The sequence below is a fragment of the Helicoverpa armigera genome, chromosome 1 (assembly GCF_030705265.1).
Source record: "Helicoverpa armigera isolate CAAS_96S chromosome 1, ASM3070526v1, whole genome shotgun sequence".
In the NCBI taxonomy this organism is placed as follows: domain Eukaryota; kingdom Metazoa; phylum Arthropoda; class Insecta; order Lepidoptera; family Noctuidae; genus Helicoverpa; species Helicoverpa armigera.
Window position 1 is genome coordinate 11,155,021 of NC_087120.1, and position 24,254 is coordinate 11,179,274.

A 24,254-nucleotide genomic window follows, 5' to 3' on the forward strand; every position below is an offset into this window, starting at 1 on the left:
TGACCCTTGATTTGAATTCTGCGAAAGATTTCCTTGGCCTCATTTGAAGCAAGTCGGTAAAAGATAGGTTAGTTAGTGTTGAGTGATAAGCTCCATCTAGTCCATAGGCAATGAGGAGCGGAGTTGACCAGAGGTTGTTGTGTGCAGAGGGCGTGACGCGCACGACGGGTCCCAGCGTGGCCGAGCGCGAGCTGAAGGCAGCGCTGGGGGCGCTGGGCGCGCGGCGCACGCGCAAGGAGGCCGGCGACGCGGAGCCCGTGCCCGCTCCACCCTCAGCGTCCTCCACCAGCAAACCTCCGCCCACCTTCGCCCCCGCCGCCGTCCCACCCGCCACCAACAAGGAGTGGAACGACTTTATAGCCGCCAATCATTCCCGGCGGCTGCAAATTTCTATATATTATATTACTTTTTTAGCTTTAATAAACTGTTTGCAGACATACGAGTATAGCAATATTTCAGTAACCGACAACCATACCGCTGTACGTCGTTTAGGGTAGGGTGGTAGCCAATGAACCGCGTGTACAGCATGAACCATAGTACCTACCGGCCATATCTAACGTTGCTTGCTCGCGCAAAAATTATGTCGAGACTCTCTTGCCACGTCATGAAGTTTGGTTTATTCGCCGTGGGTCTGTCGCGATATACGTACCCGTGAGCCGCGTCTTCGTGTTTACTCAAGCAAAAACGACAAAAAAAAGGTGAGTTTCTTTTTGTTGTTACTTTAATAATCTAACTCTTACTTAACTACGTGTGAATTGTATGTGTAATGTAGGTCTTTAGGCTTGTCTGAGCCTATTTTTTGGAATTAATTCTCAACGGTTTTTGTATAAAACATGGCCTAACATTTCCTAAGAGAGGGTGGGTACTCTGTGAGCCATTTATCCTGGGTAAGCAATGAACCACGGTTCATTGTGTATTGTGTACCACATCTAAGTGCTTTGTATTATGCTATATGAACAGGTGGGAAGTATTATTCCAGTTAACCTTTAAGTGTTAATGTGAGTATAATTAATTAACCATTATTCGTCTATTTCAGCATGGGACGAAACGGGGTAGGGAGGAAAGCACGTAAAAAAGGGTATCACATCGCGGAAGCTATACAAAGAGGTATAGAAAAAACACTTGCCGGGACTAAGCATTCGAAAAGCAGCAAAAACTGCAACCTTCTCTATCCAGTATTGCGACAGACGAAGTGTTTGTGCGCAGATACGTCACAAAGTTCAGGAACAATCCGTCGTGTAGACTAGAGCCCCATTATGATGCAAGTAAATTTTTTACTGCCCTACAGAGACGTCTGCGTTGGCTAGGGCATGTGCATAGGATGGAACCCTCTCGATTACCACGACGTGTTCTTCTTGGTGCAGTAGCGAATGCAAAAAGAGATGTTGGGAGGCCCTTGCTTCGTTTCAAAGACTGCATCAAGCGAGACATGGCAGCATTTAAAATCGACCACCGTGACTGGGAGAAGCTCGCGGAAAAACGTCCTGAATGGCGCAAACGTGTCGCAGAGGGTCGCAAATTTTGCGATGAAGCCTGGTTCGGAGTGCTTGCTGACAAGAGACAGAAAAGACATGAACATAGTTCGACACTAATGTCCAGTTACTTCTCTTGTCAAGCCTGTGGTAAGAGATGTCGCTCTCGTATCGGTCTGTTCAGTCACGAAAGGCGTTGTATCACAGACACCACCACATAAATCGTCTGCAATAGACGAAATGGCCGTTGAAGGGAAATTTTTTACTGCCCAACATGAAGACAGCATAAAGAAATGTTTATTGTTACAATTTGTGATTTAAACAATAAAAATACATAAGTCTGGATGTGATAAAAACACGTCGACTTTATACTGCTATGCGCATTTTAATTAATATAACTATGAAAGTACAAAATGATTTTTTCTTTTTTCCCGGATAGAGTTTGTGCGTAAGTTTTAAGATGTTCATAATTATTGTTAAAAATTAAGTTTTAAGGCCGATTTGTTGGTTCTTATATAACCCGAAACTTAATAATTATGAAAAGTTATCAATGGTGTATTTATTTTTCATTTAAAACAAATAATAATGCTTTTTTATATTACCGTGATTCATTGTGTACCACATGGTTCATTTAATACCACCCCCCCGGTTCTTTGTGTAGTGTACCCCTAGTAGTACGCTATGAACCATTTCTCTTGTTTTAAAAAAACATGTATAAATTAGGCAACAGCAAATGTTTTCCACTTATTTCAACACAATTTGGCAGCTTATTAAATAACCTATCATCTGAGATAAAAATATTTTCATAGACAGTAAAAACGAGCGCGCTAGAGATCTTCAAACTTTTGGTGGTTCAATGGCTACCACCCTACCCTACAGTGTTTTCACATAAGCGGCTATCAAAATCAAGCGTATATACGCGACACATTTCGACTGGTAAATATCTGTCGCACCGTTTTAAATGTCATTCAGCTTTCGCTTAGATAGTTGTCAATTGTTTGCGGTGCGAAACGAGTGGAAAATCCGCTAATGTGAAAGCGCTATTAGGGACTTTTTCACAGTATCACCCACCGCCACTTGACACGATGAAAGACGGAGGATTCCATACGTAGGTACAGAACAAAATAACGAGTGGAGCTGCCATAACGGAAAATCCGATTTTTTGGAACCGTCCATTTTTTTTTATAATACCAAATATTTTTTGAAGATGTCTCAAAGGATCCGAACGCCTCGTTGTTTCACTCGTAGTTGATCATTTATGTCACGCCCATCGTACGTATTTCACCTAGAAGAAGGTAAGTACCTGACTTTGCCTTATGGCATCTCCGCTCATCTTTCCTTACTCCGTGATGACATTCTATTTAGCAAAGTCGTCCACCAGTTCGGTTTGTCTGTGGGTACTTGATAAGTAAACAGACTATTACAGTTTTTTTTCTAAACATAATGTATCTAACACTAAAAGTGGGAAAAAATCAACTTACCTATGTAGGTACTTCCATAACTTAATATTGTCTGCATTGCCGAACCTAGTGTGGCAATGATACATACATCACATCAATGTAAAAGTTTCGTCAATTCGAATGAAATAAGCCCAAGACTTAGTTGCTACATAAGTACTGGTGTGGAATTCCCTTGAATCTCTCATCATTTCCATCATCAGAAAGATTACTTCAAAATTCAATTCAAATACAATGTATTGAAAAAAAAACTTAGATAATTTCAACTCTCGCAGATAATTTACAATACTTTTCTGTGAAAATAAAAACAAAATACTTACTACTGAAAGAAAATGCTCGTTAACATTTTCTTCCGGGCGGCACACTGTGGAGCTATTTCAGTGAACGCTACAAAGTTGCTACAATATGCCGAGTTTGTTTACATTCCGTGAGATGTCGCCACCGGGGCATAAATAAGCAAAAGTTTAACTGAGTCCTAAGGGAACTAATTCCCGCTCCCGGAGTATTTTCTGTATGAAATGAAATGATATGAAATGAAAATACGTGAAATAATGAAATACGTTTATTCAAGCGTATGACACAGTAACCTGCAAAAAAAATGTACCTACAAAAAATTAGAAATAAAAAAGACGAGTTACAATTAGAAATACAATAACACAAAATATTTGTCACAACTCACACCCCACATGAAACGGCCCTCACTCAGCATAATGCTGAGACCATATACGGGACAAAAGCCTCAGCGCTGATTTTCAGCGAGAGCCGAGCTGTATAAGATTACGGCCCCATACTAAGTTTCATCTAAATCTGTTTAGTGGTTACTAGCTTTTGCCCGCAACTTCGTTCGCGTGGAATAGTGACTACCAGCAGATTTTTGATTTGACCAATAGATGGCGCTATATGTCCGGAATATTTTTTTTTTGTAATAAAAACTATCCTATGTCCTTTCTCTAGTTTCAAACTATGTCTGTACCAAATTTCATACAAATCGGTTCAGTAGTTTAGGCGTGAAGAAAAGACAGACAGACAGACAGACAGAGTTACTTTCGCATTTATAATATTAGTTTGGATGTACCTACCTACGAATATACATACATATCGATAGTTAATCATAATAAGATTTTTTCTCATTTATAATATACATCGAAAACAAGTAACATACTTCTTAGGTACAATGAAAGTTTAAAAGTGATCACTGAATAAAATAATAACCTTATTCACCATATTTATTATTCACATTATTTATTACCTATAAGTAATTATGACATGTAACACAAGATACATAATCTTGTGTTACAGGTCATAATTACTTATTTACAATTTAACGGTTTTGAGACATTTTGAAATACAAAAGCGAGCCTTGTCTAAACATAGGCAGGTAAGGCATTTAGATTCTAGAAGATGTAGGTACGGGAATTAGGTATAAATATAAGAAAGTTTGGAGCCTGAAAAATTAAACTGAAACTACTACACTCATTTCCGCGGAGTGTTCACATAGTTTTGGAGGAGATAGTCCCGAAAAAGACCCAGTTGCCCCTGCTGAAACCAGAGAGAAACCCTTACTAGATCCTCTATTCAGTTCGCTAGGTGGCAGCTCATGGCCTCACGTGATTTTCTGAATGTATTGAATATATAGCAGTGTCTTGTTAATCATACGTAGCTATATATTGTAGTCCTACTGATTAGTTATTTTTGTAATGATTGCCCATCTTATGTTTACTTCAGTGCTGAAACAACTAATATTCAAGTTTGGTGTATTCATGCTGAAGCGACATCTGTGAGCAGGCGAGCGCAGCGGAGTTGTCCGGCAGATGGCGCGGGCGCGGCAGGCGACGCCGGGGGCAATTGATTACGCGGAGGGAAGCGCGAACTCGGCGGATAGCGAGCGGCCGCTGCCAGTACTCGATTATTTATTCGCCGCGCGAGCCGCGGGCCGGAGGTCGGTCGTGACTGGAGACGAGCGTGCGGGGCCGGTCTCCCCGTCCAGTGTTGTTGTACTCAAACCGGTGTTATAAGTGACTATTATGAGCGACAGGGATAGATCGTCGCCTTCCCTCACGGACACCCCGCTGAAGACTTACATCGGCCGGCACGACGACGACTACCCCCTCATAAACGGAAACGGTGAGTGCTTCCTTAATAGTGTAGTGGTACTGGCAGAAGAGAGGGTGCGAGCGCGCGCAGTGCACTGGCGCTGGGCGCGCATCACGCGCTCGTGCGGCGCGCCGGGCTGGTGGCGCCGCGTGCTCGTGCTCCGGGGCACTGGGTCAGCGCGGCGCTCGCCGTGCCCACTGCTCCGCCTGCGGATCTCCGCACACGATAAGCTTTGCCGCATTGAAGCTTCCGCCGTTCGATCGACCCGCGCCCCTGTGGCCCCTTCCCGAAAAGCGTAAACTTACCTATAGCTCGCGGTAGCTACGCATCGCCGACCGATCAAAACGGAAGCATTTTGATGTCTTAGGCTCGGCTGGAGGGAGCATCGGGGTCTGAATGGGGGTGCGCGCTGTGTGGGCATGTGCTGGAGGATAGTGGAGAGAAAGCCGCAAGTTGCGGAGCGGTCTCCAGCTGGCGCGGATCGATACCCAGTGACCTTAGGTCTGAAAGCCGAACTGTTCGGAAGGGTGGTGTCGCGAGATAACCCGAGGAGTACACTGCGACACTTCCGCATTATTACTTGAACGTGTCGCCGACTGATACATGAGAGAAAAAGCTTCGTACGGTATGCGGCATTGAGTAAAATATATTGCAACGGAACACTTTGGACTCAGCTGATATTTATTGTAAACGATTCAAATAGAAGAACACATTGCTGTGTGCATTTAAAAACTGAAAAAATACTCTCGATCTAGATTAAGAAACTTTTATGAAGTAGGTATTGCGGATTTTAGTTTTGGTAGGAATTGGGATTATTGGGTTCTTTGTGTTATGGTTAAGGACAATGACATTGTTTTAGACTCAACTATACGTAGGTATATTTACCTACTTAGTAAAATGTTTTCCTCCATGGTTTATAAGTATCCAGTTCAGGTAAACGGGTGTCTACTATAAGCAGTTAGGGAGTTGACAGTAGACCCGAGTCTCAGCGTTCTGTTTCGAAATAACAATTTATTAAAATCCTGGATTTTTCACAACAAATTAGTTTAAAAAATAAATAATGACCAGTAAGAAGTATCTGCAAAACCTGGATTTACGGTAAAATTATTTGTGAACATCGTCGTAAATCAAGCATGACTGGAATGGCTGATGATTAGGGAAGATGATTGCACTTCCCGGGTAGGGATGGTGCACAGTCTTGGTGCAGCACTTGCAGCATGGCAGTGCAGGGGCGGCGCATGCGTCCGACATTCGCAGTTGTTGTCGGAGCGTGTAGTCGCCGGCAGCCGATGTGTGGAAGGCCTAAGGCTCGCGATATGAATAGCGCTGCGTGCGCGGTGCGAGGGCGAGCGTCGAACGCTGACCTTGACCGATATACATTATGATTATGTATGAGGAGAAGATTGTACAATTTCTGGATTTATTAACAAATATTTGAAAACATTTATTTTCGACGAACAACACTTGTGGCGATAATCGGCGACTGATAAACTGAGAGGTCAACATCACTTATTACTCAATAGTGGAGCACCTGATGAACACGGCTGTAATAGCTTTCGTAATGATGGCGCCAATTCACATGTGAAGCCCCTCCAACGCTTGCTCCAAAGTGTTTGCGTCGCAACAACTGACGATATCACGATAAATACTTGACCATACGCCACCGAACTACACTATTCGTAAATGAATCACTCAATTGATAAATAATAGTTTCAATGACTACTTAAGTACTGCGAAGATTTTTTTAAGCATCATATGTATAGAATTAGCCGTTTTCTGTGTTCTCGAATTCTGAAGGAATTATTTCATGAACTTAGATAAAAATCTATGAAATTAAACCTCCTGAAAATTGATTCAGCAGGTCCGAGAAAAAGTTTAGTTTTGCTTTTTTGTATGGGAGTAAATAAGGAAGTAGGCGAGGAATATGTAAAATTATAAGTTTATGGAGAAGATTTAGCATGTGGCATGCCATGTGGCCGGCCCGACCCGGTGCGTGCGCAGTAATTATGGCGCTTATCACTACGCCTTACTGATAACCGCGATGCGCCACTACGACACTTCTGATGTGACACAAACACAGATAACGTCATACAACGCAAAAACTATGTACCTACGCACCGCGGTATTTCTTAAGCAGTCGGATAGCAGCGTAGCAACATTTCAACAAGAACCCCAGAGACCGTGACAGGACTTGCACGACGCCAGTCGCCACTGATCTGATAATATTACCATTATAAGTAGTTCGTTAATAAACTGAAACCGGTCGCGATGCGGCTGCAGTTTAATACAAAACCAACACGTAACAACATAAACGTAAAACTGAACTAAGTTGTTGCATTACGCGCTGCGCTTTGGTGCAAACTTGTAAGTTTTACTTGTTTATTCGTTGCATCTCGTCTGTGCTGTATTAACATTGTTCCCGTACGGCATCATAGAGTTATTAAGTATGTACGAACAGGCTTAAACTTGGTATTTTCTACACTTCCACATATTCTTCGATCAATCTCGGATGTCGCTGGAAGATTTTGTTACCTATTTAGATTAGATTAGATTAACTGAACGCTCGTCAGTCGCTATGAAAACATTGTAGGCACAGTTATCTTTGCGTATAAAAGTATCAATATTTAAACAAAATAATAAGGTTTAGCGGGCATTATTGATGAGGAAGCAGAGGTGTCGGATTGTCGGTTGTTTGGTCGAAATTCTTATAAATAGTGGAATAGTGCAGGATGCGGCTACTGTGGCAGGCGACCGCTGCCGGGCGCCTCGCCCCGGGCCCTCGTGCCGGCTGCGCGGTTTTCATTACTAGATTACCCTCCAGCTCTAACCGGATAAAGGCCGGGATCAACCGAATGGACGTTGACGTTTTTTACTATTTTCGAATATCGAGTTATGAGTTATGTACGCGTAAATAAACGTGGTATCTGGCTCCGAAACATAATATAGCTGCGCTGATACTAATTTTTGGATATATCACAAATGTATTTACTAAATTGTACTGGAATGCCACTGAGCGGTGTAAAAATCTAAGGTTAATTTGTTCATGCGCTATTTCCTTGTAAACTTGGCGGAGATATGATAAGTGTAGGCACTACGACAACGGATAACAAATTGAGATGAGATTTGACTTCAATGCCATATCAGCTAGAAAAACGTCGCGCGACGCGTTAATGAGAGACGTATTTGTGTCGTTTATTAGTAGTGGCAAGTGAGGAGCCTGGCAGCGCGAGAGCACGCTGCGGCTCCGGCTGCTGACTGAATCGCAGAGTTACTGCCTCTAACTAACGTTGACCGCTTTGTGTTCGGCACACTCATTTACATAGATAGCGTGTTGCGTTTGTCATTTTGTTCTATGTGGGATTTGCATATGTGTGGAGCTGTTTGTTCGAGAACGATTGCTCATTATGACGTTGTCGTGTTTTACACGAATTGCAGAATCTCTTGTATTTTTGTGCCTGAATTTATGATCTTAGTGTTTGTTAGATAGGTTCGGCCGTAAAACATGTACAGATTTTATATGTTGCACATAGTCGGCCGGCGGCACCGCTGGTGTGCAGTTGGCACACATTTGAGCTGTATCGAAGCGATTAACATTAATATGAAGTGCAAGCGGCAACCATTCCGCTGATAATACAACTGGTTTGTTGCCGTACCCACATGCGACACTCGCATTACACGTTTTTACCCTGATAGGTGTGGGCAGAGGCAGGGGGGAGGGGCGGTAACCTATAGCAAAAAGGTCTCCGACACTATGCTCGGGTATTTTTTTTGCGAACTATGATGCCATAGTGTAGGTACTTATTTATCAATACGGCTCGAAGGTTGCTGGCGATTCCGCGGTGGTCTACTCTACCACATATTTAAACTGTGACTCTACGTTCGGTCTACTAAAGATCTTTAGTAAGGAATTAGTTAGATCAGGAATGGAAGATTATGGTAGACAAAAGATTTTATATACATAGAGTTCCAACGGCTTAATTGTTACGTTTGCGGTTATAAAATATTGCATTTGTTTGTTTTGTTCTTCAATGGCTGAAGGCTAATGAGGAAAGCTCTACTACCTTTAATTGCATCACAACATAAAGCCTAAATCCATAGACTGGCGTACCACGAAACCAGATGGAGGACCTAAAACATGGAGTTTGAACGATGACTTTACAGTATTATCTATAAATAAAACCGACATCAAGAATGAAATAACAAAAATCATGATGACTCGATAACGTAATTTTCTATAATAAACTAATAAAGTCAAGTAATTGCGGGTCCATTACTAATCGCTTGGAATTATTGTTGTTTATGAAACGTAACCCTTGTCGACAGTCGGGAAAAAAGGCTTCAAACTCGGTCGATATCCTTTTAACTAGTTCTGAACTACTAAGTTCCACGGTACCGGGAGCGGAGAACTGTCGTAAAAACGTTTAAAGTATTCTCATCGATTAGATTTTTTGTTCAGAAGTATTCCGGCACGGAGTCACGTGGTCGGCTGCGTCACCGAATCGGCCCCACTACACCTTCGGTCGAATTGATGTTTGTTTCCGAACAGTAGGTATTTTTTAAACAATTTGAAATAACTTGGCCGTGGCGGAATTACAGTCCGGCAGCTAAAACTGAACTTGCAGACGAAGTTGGCTGATTCAGATCTATCACGATCAAGTTCACAACTTGTTAAAAGTCCATCTTCGGAACTGTGTCTTGCGTTCACTTAGCCCTCAAATAAATAATAGTTCGGCTAGATTGGGCTTTGCGGTTGCCACGAGAAATTCCCTCAGAATGCGAACTACTCTGAGGGAAATTCTTGTTGCAAGTGCAATGTCAAGTGGATCCTGCAGTTTGAATAAGATGCTAATAGAAGTTGTTCGGTATCCTATAGCTCACCGTGAGTTTAAAACAAAAGAACATGACACAAATAAAGCTAATCGCCCGTCCTGCTCCAGCACTTTATTTCTAGCCAGCCGCTGAATTCTCACAAAGTTGCTTTCCATTGTGTCACGGTATCACCGAAGCTGAAAAAGTATTTTTCATCCCACCATCTCGGAAAGAGTAGTTTTACCCTTTGATATCTGAGTGCAAAAGCCGTTTTTATCCTCTAGAGCGGCAAAGTGATTTGAATTTAGAACATCGTGTGCAATACTTCATTTGTGACAATCTTGATAAGACTTTTCAAACAAATACATATTAAACAAATAAAATACTGCTTAAAATAATTATTCAATTAATTAAGTAATTTTTATTATTATTTTTACATAGATTTTTAACCTCGTTTAATTTTTAAACTGATTTTTCAAATAAATGAACTTTAATAGGTACTTCTTTTTAATTTGATACTCATGTGTGCGCGCCATTTTGTTTTTTTGCATTTAGTAATTTCCTCGATGAGGTGTGATGAAAAGTTACGTGTTGCACTCGAGTGCAAAGATTTTTCACCTTGTGCTCTTTTGATTCCCTCGCTATCGCTCAGGATTCTAGTTATTGAAACACTCGCTACGCTCGTGTTTCAATTTTAGAATCCTTCGCTTGCTCGGTCATCAAAATTGAGCCCGCGGTTAAAAAGCAACTTTGCACTCTTGTATAACAAATAACTATTCCTCAACGATAAAACCGCTTTCTTTTATAAGGTTCTTTTCATTCAGGTATTATGTCTTAACTCGTGACGCAAGATATTCTTTATCCCTAAGTGACAAATTACTACAACTTCGATTAAACTTTCATAAAAAATACAGCTAACTTTAGTCATCCACGTTTTTCTTTCATCTCAAAGTTTATAAGCAGTCTAGGTTTTTAATTATGAAGTAAATGCAAACATTGAAGCCACGTATTCACTGGGAAACAATGTTTCAGATACACAGTTTCTGAAACATCACGTAGATGTTTACAGCAACAATGTTTCGGAAACTGCCGTCCACACCGTCAGATGTTTACAATATGTTTATTTGGCGTTTATAAAGCCACGTATTCACTGGGAAACAATGTTTCAGATACACAGTTTCTGAAACATCACGTAGATGTTTACAGCAACAATGTTTCGGAAACTGCCGTCCACACCGTCAGATGTTTACAATATGTCGCCCGAGGAAGTAGTGTTGATGAAGACATTTATTTGGCGTTTATAAACAAATGAAACACGCGTCCACACTTGTATGCACATGTTGCGCAACTGATTTGTTTCTGTGCTCCCCGCCACGGGTGGGGAGCACAGAAACATTCGATAAACACGTAGTGTTTACAGAAACAAAATTATATGTTTCTGAAACAGTGTTTATAAACAATTGTTTCTCAGTGAATACATGGCTTAAACAAATGAAACACGCGTCCACACTTGTATGCACATGTTGCGCAACTGATTTGATGAACACGTAGTATATTATATAGTATAGTATATTATATGTTTCTGAAACAAAATTATTTGTTTCAGAAACACGTAGATTTTGTTTCTGAAATAGTGTTTATAAACAATTGTTTCTCAGTGAATACATGGCTTTATGATTAAAAACTTATTTTCCGAGTAGCTGAGCGGTATGTTCGTTTGTTACTTTCTTTTTATCGTTTGCCAAGCTCACATTAACGTTGTTTCTCGTCTAGTCTTTTGTAGGCAAGAGCGGAACTCTTCTTAGCTTCAGCTTCGTTTTACATTTTAAATATACCGTGAAATGGGGCTGATAAACAAACTTTTACAATATTTTTAGTTTCGTCGGCTAGAAATAGAAGATTTCCGAAAGCAACCGTCAATAAAAAGTTAGTACAGGTCCGGCCGGCACTCGGTAAGCCTACCACTGTTGAGGCAAGGTCAATTTATGAAGGCCGCATCCAAGACCAAGGTCGGCTTTTTGTAGTCTTATTCTTACAGACTGAGCTCCAAAACTAATATTAATATAACCAACAATAAAACTTACTAGCTTTATTTAAATTGGAGCTTGAACTTTTTCCACAAATTCGGGATTCTAAAATAAACTCTCAAAGCTGTTATAAATACACGTAATGTTTTCGCTTATTTTCCACAAACTGAGGGTTTTCGCTATTGCAAATATTTGATGTAGGAGCTTTGTAAGTAACTGGCTAGAAATTGCATTTATTTTTGCTGTATTTTTTCCTTTTCCGATAAAATAAAAAAATATACGGATGTAAAACGCAAACTACAAAATACGTGGTTTATCGTGATGCGAGAGGACCGTCAATATTAGCTTTGCGGCAGGAATTCGCCGAACTGATTGGTAGAAAGCTATATCCATCGACACCTTTACAATTTATTGCGGAGTTTTCTTTTCATTTTGATTTTTGGGGATACATACTAGCGTTCGTGCATTCTTTCTGGCTAAGTTTTTGAGAGGATGCAAGTTTACACGATGCCAGACTCCCACTCGTTCGACCAGGGTCTGCACTTCGTTGCTTGAATGATATCTCTAAACAAATGTCTTGGAGTAGGTGTTTGTTATAGAGTTGGCACGGCTTCGCGCCGGAATAACAGAATATTTTAACGATGTTTGTATTTTTATTAAATCAAGGCAAACTTTCGTTCTGTCTCTGAAATCTTGAACATTTAATACGATCTTATTTATGAGCCTCGACAATAACTATCTCTGTTGTTTGTGGCTATGAGGTGTCTTCATTCTATACATTTGTGTTCACGCAGTGGTCGTTGTTTCGCGAACAATTATTATTAGTGTTCTTTAGCTGGTTTTAATTGCTTTATTTTACTGCTGCATTGTTATTTGGCTTCCCTGTTGTCGCCACTAGATGGGATGGTTGTAACACTTATTTTAAAATCAAAACAATTGTATCTACATGCTGTTCACTTGCTTCATATAAGAGCATAGACTCTTAAAAAGGTTTTACATACCAGAAATAAAACACTTTTCTTTTAACTACATAAGAACCTGACATGTACGTATATGAAGAAAGAATAATATTTTCATTGATGGTTAAAATGTACCTACGTACGTACTAGTAGGCAAGTGTGTTTATGCGTATTTGAATAAAGTAATCACTGGTCGAGGTTCAAGGTTCGAGTTGAGCAGGTGTAGTTGCGCGTGCGTCGTGCTCCCTAATATATAAAAAAAAAACTTGCAGAAGGCTAACTTGTAAGGCATTTCATGTCACATGGGTATTGTAAACCACATTTGTTTCATTGTAGCTTTATTGTACTGTTTAAAAATAATTCTCAGCATTCCTAGTAGTTCCATACCATAAGGGGCTCAACTACGTAGCTATGGAATGTACAAAATATTCTAGTCGATATGTTTTGGTACGCCGCTGTGACGTCAGCCTAGCATCTGTATGGGTAAACATTCGAGCTGCGTTTGCGATCCCTGGCGTGGGCGGTTACGTTAAAATTTACGTTATATACTGTTTAATTATGTTAGTCGAACGAGATTTACATTGGTGTGACGTATTCGTTTGTTTATGACGGCCTGTTTGAACGGTGGTTCGTTATGTACGCGATACTTTAGTTCTTAGTGACAGATAAGCAAATATGTGTGATGGACAGGTTACATTGTTGTTACAAATCGTGTTAGTGTGTTAGTAATACGATACTGCAATGTAATGCTTAGTTACAGCTTTATTATGTATTTACTTCATTATGGAAATACTTTACACATAGTATTCTTCGTTCAGTTTAGAAATGATTTAGCATTCCATAGTTTTGTTAAAATATATACGGGGATACGGGTTAGTAGTCAATTCGCACGAATTTGGCTGGTACAAAAGTTCTAATCGCCACTTTTTTAGTCGACCCCTTAAAAAATGTGTAGTAGGACTTTCGCACAGTTATCTAAAAAAATACTATATATTTACAGTCTCTGAGGCTTAAAAACGACGCCCCGTCCTAATCATTAGTAGCCCATCGGTTTGACTCAGTCGTGGCAAACCCCCTACCTTGCCTGCCTGTTAATTCCTTTACTTCGGCTTCTCATAGCGTGATGTCTACTTAACTATTAAATTCCTCAGATTAGCGCGTTCAAACAAACATAAAAGCCCTTAACTATAAAATTATAGTATCTAAGTAATTATAGCTACATAGATTTGGTGTTTAAACGAGTGAAACATAGCCTTCACCCGTGAAGCCTTGTCGTTTACCTTGCAACTTAGATATCAAGCTCGGCTATTATTAACCGAATAATTGATGGACAACGTTTAACTGGATTTAGAAAATAGTGTAAAGGTGAGCAGAACGAGAAATATTTGTTTGTTGAATTGATGTAATTACTGCCATATTTATGAGACACTGGTTCCCTCTGTCATTTTTACGAGGGAATTACTACCCATAGCAGGATCAAAACTAGCCTACAGCATTATGACATATGATAGCTATATTACTGTCAAGTTTCACCGAAATCCATTCGGCAGTTTTTTTCATAGATACAGACTTTCGCGCTTATAGTTTTTGTTTATTAGCTTTCTAGGATTTCTGTAAGATGAGAAATACGTAGTAAAATCCAATCATGTTCTAATTTCTTATTTTTCATAAAACCCGTAACTAAACTGACAGTGAAGGCATTCCGCTTGGTGAACAACTTCGAAATTATAATACTTAAATTGACAACTCCGACATTATAATCCACTATTTCAAGTAACTTTGAATATTTAGTACCTGTTTAGCATTTTGGTTTGGAATCCTAAAATGCGTATTTTACTTACTTATTTAGGTGTAAGAACTTAGTAAGGTATATATTAATAAAAAATCTTTTAATAAGAGGCTTACTTTTAGTATTTTGCTACCCTGTAAATAGGTCAACCTTCAACAGAATAAATAATATCTCTTAAATATTTCGTTTTAATTAAATAGCCCGAATTGTCCACAAGTTATACTATAGCCAATAAAAATACGTTAATTGAAATGGCTGTGACCATATAGCATATAGCAGTATGTGGACAGAGGTAGCACTTTTCCGTTTTCCTAAATGTTTCGCGAATTCATGACGTCAGACGTAGTATCAGCAGAGTACTTCCAGGGAAACACTAGTTGGTACATCATTGTCATAGAACCAACGTGTTGTATCTACGTAGTCAGCCTACAACTAGCAACATTTAGCGCTAAAAATAGAAAACCTGCTGAATGACGGCGATAGCATTGCTACGTCACTAAACGTAGGTACAGCGAACAAACTGTGGTTCGCTATGAATATTTTAACATAACTCATCAGACTGGTAATGCAAACAAATACATTTCTTTATGGTATTACTTAACAAGTTATTTTATCAGCTGTTTTATATATAAAGCAGTAAGTTTATTATTTGAGTCAGTCGCTATAGCCTCTGTTTTACGACTTGCCGCTGGGCTACTACGAAATCTATGTCATTAGCCGCACAACAAACGAATTATGCGCATACATTGCGGGTGGCGAGGCAGCGCTGGGGGTGAGGATGTTCCGGGAACCAGCAATCGATGCTGCACTCGTCGCTGGCACCCACTTTAAACAAACACGGAACCGCGACAACAGACCCTCAAAGGATTACCTAGAAGATCAGCGCGCACGGCTAAACATTCTTTGATCGCGTATGTCGTATGTTATGGCTATGCAAACTGTTCCCCGAATTAAGTTCTTAGCTCACTTAAACGAGTCTGATACCACCCGGCAAAAATAATATTATTCAAATATGGGCTTTGAGCTCTTTAGATCTAATTTACATTGGCAACATATTTTTTCAGAGACTCGTTGTCGGCGAGCTTGATGTAAAGCACATATAAGTAGCAATACTTAAAGTTCATATTTGGAAAAAAATATTTTTGCCGATGATCGAGCAAAGTAGCGAACCTTGGGGCCTTTGTTCAGCAGTGGGCGGCTTTCGGCTGACACGACGACGATGACGAAAACGGAGTCGATTAAGTGTGCTACGACCTTTATTGGGGCTTCTTGTATGCACTTAGTGCAAAGCAACTCTCCTCAATAGATACATAATATATCATGCATGTCATGTAAAGGTCTCAGGAATACTCTGGACCTCTGTATGAACAGGCTTTACAAACAGTTCGTGTCTATCCACATATTGGATAGATTTGAATATATAAGCTTGTTAGTAATTCTAAGAACCTTAGTATTGATGAAGCTCTCATATTATAGCACCCTACACATTTTGGGTGTCTATAACACCCACTGAGGCGTCTGGTTCCATGTAGTTTGGGAGCTAAAAATATTCATTCTTATACATGTCGATGTCACATATCTACCTAATTTTAATCTTCTGTCCACATTTGGCAACTTTTTGCATAAAATGGTATGCTGAACAAGCGATGTCATTTTGTGTCGCGAGGAGGTACCCCAGGAATAATAAGCACACCCCCGCGGGCCACCGCGTCGCCCCCGCCTCACCCCCGCCCACCCCGGCACTCTGCATGCTCTGCACTGCACACAAACGTACCCTTGTGTGTGTGCGTGTACCATCCGAATCGACATGATTCTGGCGCGGGTTTTTAGCCGTCCCACGAGAAACAGCGGCTCCAATGGCAATCAATGCTACAACTGAAGTGTATGACGAGAGTGGTGTTTAGAATATTTCATTAAGTCCACAAATAAATATATGTATAAAGGAAGCACTGAACCAGTTTTCATTCATCCGAGTTGAAGATCTGTCGATATTTAATTTACACGATATCGAGACGAGCTATGTCGTTTCGCCGTCAAATAAGTTCCTGCATATTTTCAACTTTCAAAAGTTAGTGGGATCGGTCTTATTTTTCCCTTACAGATTTTATTGCGGTCTAGAATACTGACTTCATAAAATTTTTGAATCTCGAGTATAATAATAGCTGTTGTATATTTTGAGGGTCAAGTCAAGGGCGTTAAAAATAATTCCGTAATCGGCACATGTTTTAGTACCGAAGCCGGGGCGGACGCCGCACGGCTCTACGATCGAGCCTCACCAGCCGTGCCGTCGCTGCCGCTCGGGGGATCGCCCGGAGACATCAGCTACATGTTATGTACACTTACTTAACTTGTTAAGTCTTCATGTCTTACATTAAATGTATACTGAATAATGCTCTTGGAAATGGAAATGGATCCAATGAAGACAAAGAAGCTGCTAAAGTATTGCTTCTAAAATGGTCTGTGGACTATTCAGATAACAATATTTTACTTAATATGAGTGATGAACGTTCATATGTTGACAGCTCGGAACGGCATTCAGGATCCGATCCATTTACCCCTCGTCTAAGCGGCAGTGGCGCGTCGCAGTCTCGCTAATGATAGGAAATTCCCACTCGTACGTAAGGCGCGCCGTACTGAACCCTCTCCTACCGTCATTTATTCCACTTACATATTATATTCCCTCGTTGCTGATAACTAAGTGCTTCTCAAGGCCGCTGCAGTACGACCGATGACAATAGACAGCAAAATGCTTCATGCAGTTAAATGCAACGTAGGTAGGAATATTGGGGTGTTTGTCGTAGTTGGGTGGGTTTAAGTATTATGGCGCCGGTCAACTGTACAATACGAGGAATCGTGAGCTACAAAGTGCAGCAAAGTGCTAAATGCCATTCATAGCGTAGGTGCACCCATTGTTAGTGACCGACCAACGATTAGAGCCACCTTCAAACAAAACATCACGCAGTGATCGTAATGGACTAATAGCCCGTGGATTCTAGACCTTTGTAATTTTGTAATGTTTTAAAATGTCCAAGATTGCTACACTGGATAAGATTGATTGATTATTATGAAGAGTGAGTACTTTGATAGATAAGTAGAAAAAAAATCTCCAAGCCAACTTTTTTATCGAAGTAGCTTAGACCAAAAGACAATAATCGGAGATTTATACGGGATAAGTGAGCTAACATATTTACAAACTTTGTTGTGCTGTACATGATATTTCAGTTTTTATTACATAACGAATGTCTGAAACCCATGCAAAAGATCGAAAGCCTAGGCTTTGAGGATTTAACAATTCTAAAAACTGCCGTTGCTCATGTTTGTAATAGAAATGATGCCTTATGCTTTTTAAGCCAGTGGCGTAGCGTGGGGGGGGGGCAGGGGGGGCACATTCCCCGGGCGGCAGCTTTTAGGGGGCGGCAAAATTTACCGATTCCCATTCAATTTACCAATTTACCCAATAAAAAAAAAATCTATCTGCTCCGCTACATAAAACTGTCTAATAATTCCAAAACATTCAACAAGTTGAAACTTTTTAAACTTAAAATTAATTATTGTTAAAATTTGGTACTTAAGACACATGTGACACTACATTTTACGTAATTTTGGTTTTGAGTCTTAAATAAAAAATAATTAAAATTTCGCGGTCGCTTCGCTCGCGTATTCAGAAACTGTATGTGCTTGGTTTTGCATTTGTCAACAAACAAAACGTTAAGTACGTTTGGGCTAAATTTTACGTAATTTTTGTTTTAAGTCCGATAAAAATTTCCCGCTCGCTTCGCTCGCGTATTTGGAATTTTTAATCCTTCCAGAAATCAAGTAACAAAGATATAAAAGAAAAGTCTGCTTGAGAACCTCCCCCTTCTGCCGGGGCTGCGGGTTGTTCGAAAGAGTTACCATAAAACATAAGAGGCCTTCGACAGAACACGACGGTTTAAAAACCGTCGTGTACAGTAAGAGTCTGACACTCCCTCACCGCTGCTAACCCACAGCGGAAGGGTCATTTGATGATTTTTAACGTCGATACAAAAAAAAAACCTTTTTTTGAAGTCGGTTAAAAATGACAAACGGCCAGTAACACTTGTTAAAAAAAATACACAGGAAGGGGCGGCAAAATCGACAACTGCCCCGGGCGGCAGATACCCACGCTACGCCACTGTTTTAAGCAGAAAGAATATAGGGTTCTTTCCAAAATCATCAACAATAAAACCGGCCAAGTGCGAGTCGGACTCGTGCACGAAGGGTTCCGTAAATTACAGTTAAATCAACCTATCTCAAAAACTATAAGAGATACTTTGATCAAACCAAAAATCGTTGAAAGAGTTAATTAGCATGCATCACCTCTATTTTTTTTAGAATTTTATACCCCGTAGTTATAAAAATAGAGGGGGGGGGGACATACTTTTTACGACTTTGAGAGCTGATATCTCAAAAACCGTTCACTTTAAGAAAAATGTTTTTTAGAAAACTTTATATCATTTTAAAAGACCTTTCCATTGATACCCCACACGGGTATGTACATCGAAAAAAAAAATTTCATCCCTCAGTTACATGTATGGGGGGCCCCACCCCCAATTCTTTTTTTTACTATTTAGTGTCATATTTTTGTAGCGGTTCATACAACACATATTCCCATCAAATTTCATCACTGTAGTACTTATAGTTTCCGAGTAAATCGGCTGTGACAGACGGACAGACGGACAGACGGACAGACGGACATGACGAAACTATAAGGGTTCCGTTTTTGCCATTTTGGCTACGGAACCCTAATAATGAACAAAATTACAAATATCTTCAGGCCTTTAAAGATATTGGAAACAGCACAACATTGTTTGCCGTTTTGGCCATCATGACGCCGACCTGTTCACGTAGGACAATGAGCAGCCGAGCGAAGCTGTGAAAGGCGCCGAGCTCGTCATCCAAAATTCATGTGTCAATGTTGCCTAAATCATTGTGGGGAAATGTTTTCTATACACTGTCCATCCATTGTTTTACGATGACTGGGGATTGAAAGTTGAGATAACATGGAGCAGAATGTCAGATTTCAATGGATGAAAGAAATCCACCGTAAGCGATTCAAAATTGTGACTATCTGGAATACTATATTGCTGTTTAAGTTTGCAATTTTACAAGACACTTAATAGAGTTTGATAGATTGCATATTTACTAGAGTTACACAATTAATATCGGTCAGCGTAATCCGAAGACTGTGTTGTGGAAATCAGAGGTATCTTGGAAATTGGAGATTCTGAGCATAGGGCATGCTCAGAATTGTGACAGATTTACTTTATTTAGTTGGTGTACTGAAATGGCTGATTTTAACATCACACGAAAAAAAAAACAAAATACTAAACTTTCTTTTATTTTCTGTCTCAATGAGTTTTTCGGAATAATTAACTTCAAATAGGTACACTCTGAGCCAAATGATAACGTCATGAAAATCCTTTTTTTTTATAAATGTTTTCGCTTCTGCAATGCTTAATATAAATTCTATGCTTCTACTACCTATTGCGTGCGACTGTGGGCTTGGAATTTGGAATCCATATTTCAATAGAAGATTGAGATACGCAGAAAGCATTTAAAATGGAGCAAATATTTTTAGTAACATGCAGTATTAAAATAAACACAAATAAAAAAATATTATTGTGTGCTGCTCAGCAGTATTTAAAAAATTACTTAATCCTTACTTCCATAGTAGTGTTCTTCAAGTTCTACAATGTACAGGCCTGTTATAATTCATACTATGCAATAGATAATAGTATTTATAGAAGGCGCGCCAAAGAAGCGAGTCCGCCATGCCGCCTATCTATCTGGGCATGTGTCTGAGACACTTATCAATAATTTGTAACAACTGGACTATTTTCAATGTTGCAATACAAAGCGCTAAGGAAGAATCCGAACGCATTTTTATTAATTTGAATTTACAAATGCGAAGTGTTTTAGAGACGGACAGAAACTTAATATTTAAACTGAAAGAAACTTAAATGTTCCACAGTATGTATTTCCGCTGATTTAATTCGAAAGATGCTAAATTACAACAAAGAGATAAAACCATATATTTACTATCTGGATTTAGGACACACGGGCGTACTTAATCTTGACATAATTGAAATTATATGCAGCGCGTGCCCCCAGAAACACTTACTCAGAGCGATCTATTGCAAACATCGTTTAAGCGTAACAACATCAACGTCCCAGCCACCTCTTAATTTCCTTGTTTTCCTTCACGCCAGTAAAGTGTTCAATGTTTACAAACATTTTCTTAAAGAGAAGTATTTTCCCGTCTTTAAATGTTTGATTAAATAACTCCGTTCGTTATTTACGTATTCATTTCAATTTGTGGCTGATGAAATTCGTAGGACTTCTTTTAATAGGCTTTCACTTTAACGGATTGCTCTGTGTGTGCGGATTAACTTGTAATGATATATCGCTTTAATTTTTCACTTGAAAAATACAGATTGGGGATTAAAAGCTCGGGAGTCGAAGTTCCCGGAACGTAAATATAGGGTTCATAAACGGTTCGTGGCTTGTATTTGGGTCTCGCCGCCCTGCAGTCGCAGCACCAGAATATTTGTCATTTTATGAGTCAGATAAATAATGTTTTATAGGAATGAATATTGTTACCCCTACTGCCCCTAGCACCCACGAGAGTAGTTGGCGCGAGTCCACTCAGCCTGATTAATGGCCAATACAACTCACGTTTCATACCTCGTTTGAATCATATTCATAAGCCGCATTGATTTAAACGTTATCAATGTGTGTTATTTGTCTGTTACCTAGGAGGCTCCACAGCCATAGAGATAGATTATTATGTTTTACTCTTTACGTGTATTGAAGGTCAGACAGTTACCATTATCCTATTATTTATATGAATAACCAAACCATAGAAAACTCCCTTGATATTTCATATTATGAAACAGAATCATTAGGTGGTCTCTATTATTTAGGTCCGTAACTCACGAATCAATCTTATAGCTTCTCCCGAAAAGAGTCCTACATCAGATACCTATGAAAGAACGAAGATTAGTCTTCATTGGTTGCTGACAGCAAAAAATAGGTATTATGAAGTAGGAATAGTTCAGGTATAACCGTGCAGTTAGAGATGTGACCTCGGTGCAAGCGCTTCTTTGTGCAATGTGACTACTTAGCACTGAGCCGCTAGTTTTAGCGGAGATGTCGCCAGTGTCTGAGCACTTGTCACAGTTTTAATACACGGATTTAAATACGCTTGAATGTTAATAATATCTTTATTATTTATTTTTATACATATAAAAGAAAGTCCTGTTCGTTACATTTTTTGTTACTCAAGTGTGGCTGAACCGCTTAGGATAAAAATTTAAGAGAGGTAGCTTAGAGACAGGAGAAGGAAATAAGATGGTTTTTGTCACCATCCGGCTACCTACGGGATGCAGTTACCTGGGACGCGAGTGAAACCGCGGGCGGAAGCTTGTACAAACTGACTGACTAGCCCAAAATCTTATCATTGTATCGTGATTTAACCAAATCATGATTTTCTCACATTTTTGATGATAAGGTTCCGCTAACCAGACGGCGGCGCGTGATAATATTCGTAGTTTTCCCATTGCCGTGTCGATTCCCGCTTACAAAATCTTTTTCAGTTGTTCTTACCTTACTTAAATATATTTTAATCAGTTTCAGTACCTTTTTATCGGTTTTGTAATCAGTACAACCAATTGCGAAGGTTACGCTTTCCATGCTGAACCTAAAGTAAACGGAAAATATGAATTTTATTCTAGAGGTAATGTGTATAATTTTGCTTGTATTGTGGAACCAGTTCCACAATGTTTAAGAAATTTTCGCTAACATTTTCCAAATACAAAATTTTTCAGAGAAAAGCTAGACAATCTAATTAGTTTTTTAGATGTGTGTTCTACTGCTTAGCTAGATGATATCCCGAGTTCTGACACAAACAGTATCTCATGGCAGATCAGATGCTGTCAGTTGCAGGAAATCGATACCAGCGAATCAACTAACTTGATAAAACATTGAATGCTGACTACAATAGCGTCAGGTATAGCCGTGGGGAAATTTATCTGACTACCTTTCGCCAGCGGTTTTACCCGCGTTCCGTGCGCACTGATACTATATGCACCCGGGTAAAAAGTATCCTATAATCTTCCTTGATAACGAGACTATCTAACACCGAGAGAATTTTTCAAATCAGCGCGGTCAAACAAACTCTTCAGCTTTATATTTATACCTACTACTAAAAGTTTTGAGAGTTTTAGAATATCCGGAAAGAGCACTTTTAATTTAGGTACTCGAATTTTATTCTTAGTACCCATTTTAAAATTAAATTTCATAATAAACGTTCATTGATCAAAAGCCACTGAAGGTAGATAAGGTTGAATGCGAACAGGCGCTGTGGCGTGGGCGTGACGTGGCGTGGGCGTCCACTCCAATACTTAATATCAGACGATGCAACTCTTGACTTTCTTGTCGAGTAAGCGTGACTTCCCCTCGCTGGCATCTATTACGTTCCTCCCTTTAAATTGTATCTAGACCTTAACTGCCTGAACGAAGTTTTGGTAATCGTTTGTTAGGATAGCGATTAATAATGATAAATTACCGGAGTTAGAATAGAATTAGAGCGATTACAATTCTAAACCTACCTATCTGAAATTGTTTTATTTATTATATTAACCTTTTAAGAAGTGGTTATAATAATTTTGGTGATATAGGTACTTTGTAAGGTGATTAATGCTCCATCCTTCTCCGTGTGAGAGGAGGCCTGTGCCCAGCAGTGGGACGATAGAAAGGCTGTAACAGTAGTAGAGTACAGGTACTTTGTAAGGATGCCAAAAACCTTACTATGTATTTATAAGATCTTCTTTTAAAGTTTACATCGGCTCAGGTAATATTTAATCTATTAATTAGTCTTAAGCTTCTACGTGTTGACAGTATCAAGTTGCCGGGCACAACTGACGCCGAGCAGTCTGGAGGCGCATGGCGACGCGACGGATCTGCTTATCTCGCAGCTTCCGATCTTTTTTGCACACTCGCCTTTTATATTGAAGTAAATTACTTAAGAAGCGTTGCCATCGATCACGTCGCATGTGTTAAGGGTGAGAACTAATTCCATGAAAGTCTTTTAAGCTTGTCGCACTCTAAAAAATCTTATCGAAGGCTTAAAAATGAACGGTTTTCAAGAAAAATAATATCTCGAGTCACACCAGTCTTATGATTGCGAGAGACGGCTCTCCGCTTAGATATTACTCTCGAGAGTTACAAGTCCCGGCACACGAACAAATATTGAGCGCGATCTTCGCTTGGAAGCTAAAATGTCGACGGAAGCTGGGCCGGTTGCGTTTAAATACTCGTATAAATATAAAAGTCACACGAGTCGAGCGCAGCCGCGGCACTAACGCAATGACACGCCGTCATCCCATCAGCGATAATCCGGTACACGAACAAACAAATATTTTATTGTGAAAAAATGCGTTCCGCACTACGTAGCGAGCGTATTACACGGAACATTTAATGGCAGTACTGCGCAGCGTTTCAGGGTGTTTCACAAATAAAGGAGAGCTTATTCAAGTTACGAGTAGTAGTTACGCGCTAAGCTCTGCATAATGTTGGTGTATGACTTTATGTAGTTTACCTTTTGCAGCTGCACTCGACCTATGTCT

General features: G+C 39.8%; 1 protein-coding gene across 5 annotated transcripts in view; it reads left to right on the top strand.

The window, feature by feature from the left end:
• Positions 1-4,748: 4,748 nt before the first annotated feature.
• LOC110378182 (hepatic leukemia factor) overlaps positions 4,749-24,254 on the top strand; it is a 109,682-nt gene continuing 90,176 nt past the window's right edge. Inside the window, exon 1 of one of the 5 annotated variants that reach the window (XM_049839087.2) lies at positions 4,749-5,053. In XM_049839087.2, the coding sequence (XP_049695044.1) occupies positions 4,954-5,053 (100 nt within the window). In that variant the 5' untranslated portion in view covers positions 4,749-4,953. The remainder of the gene's footprint in view (positions 5,054-24,254) is intronic. The other 4 variants (XM_064035313.1, XM_064035330.1, XM_064035332.1 and 1 more) reach the window with 4 other exon arrangements.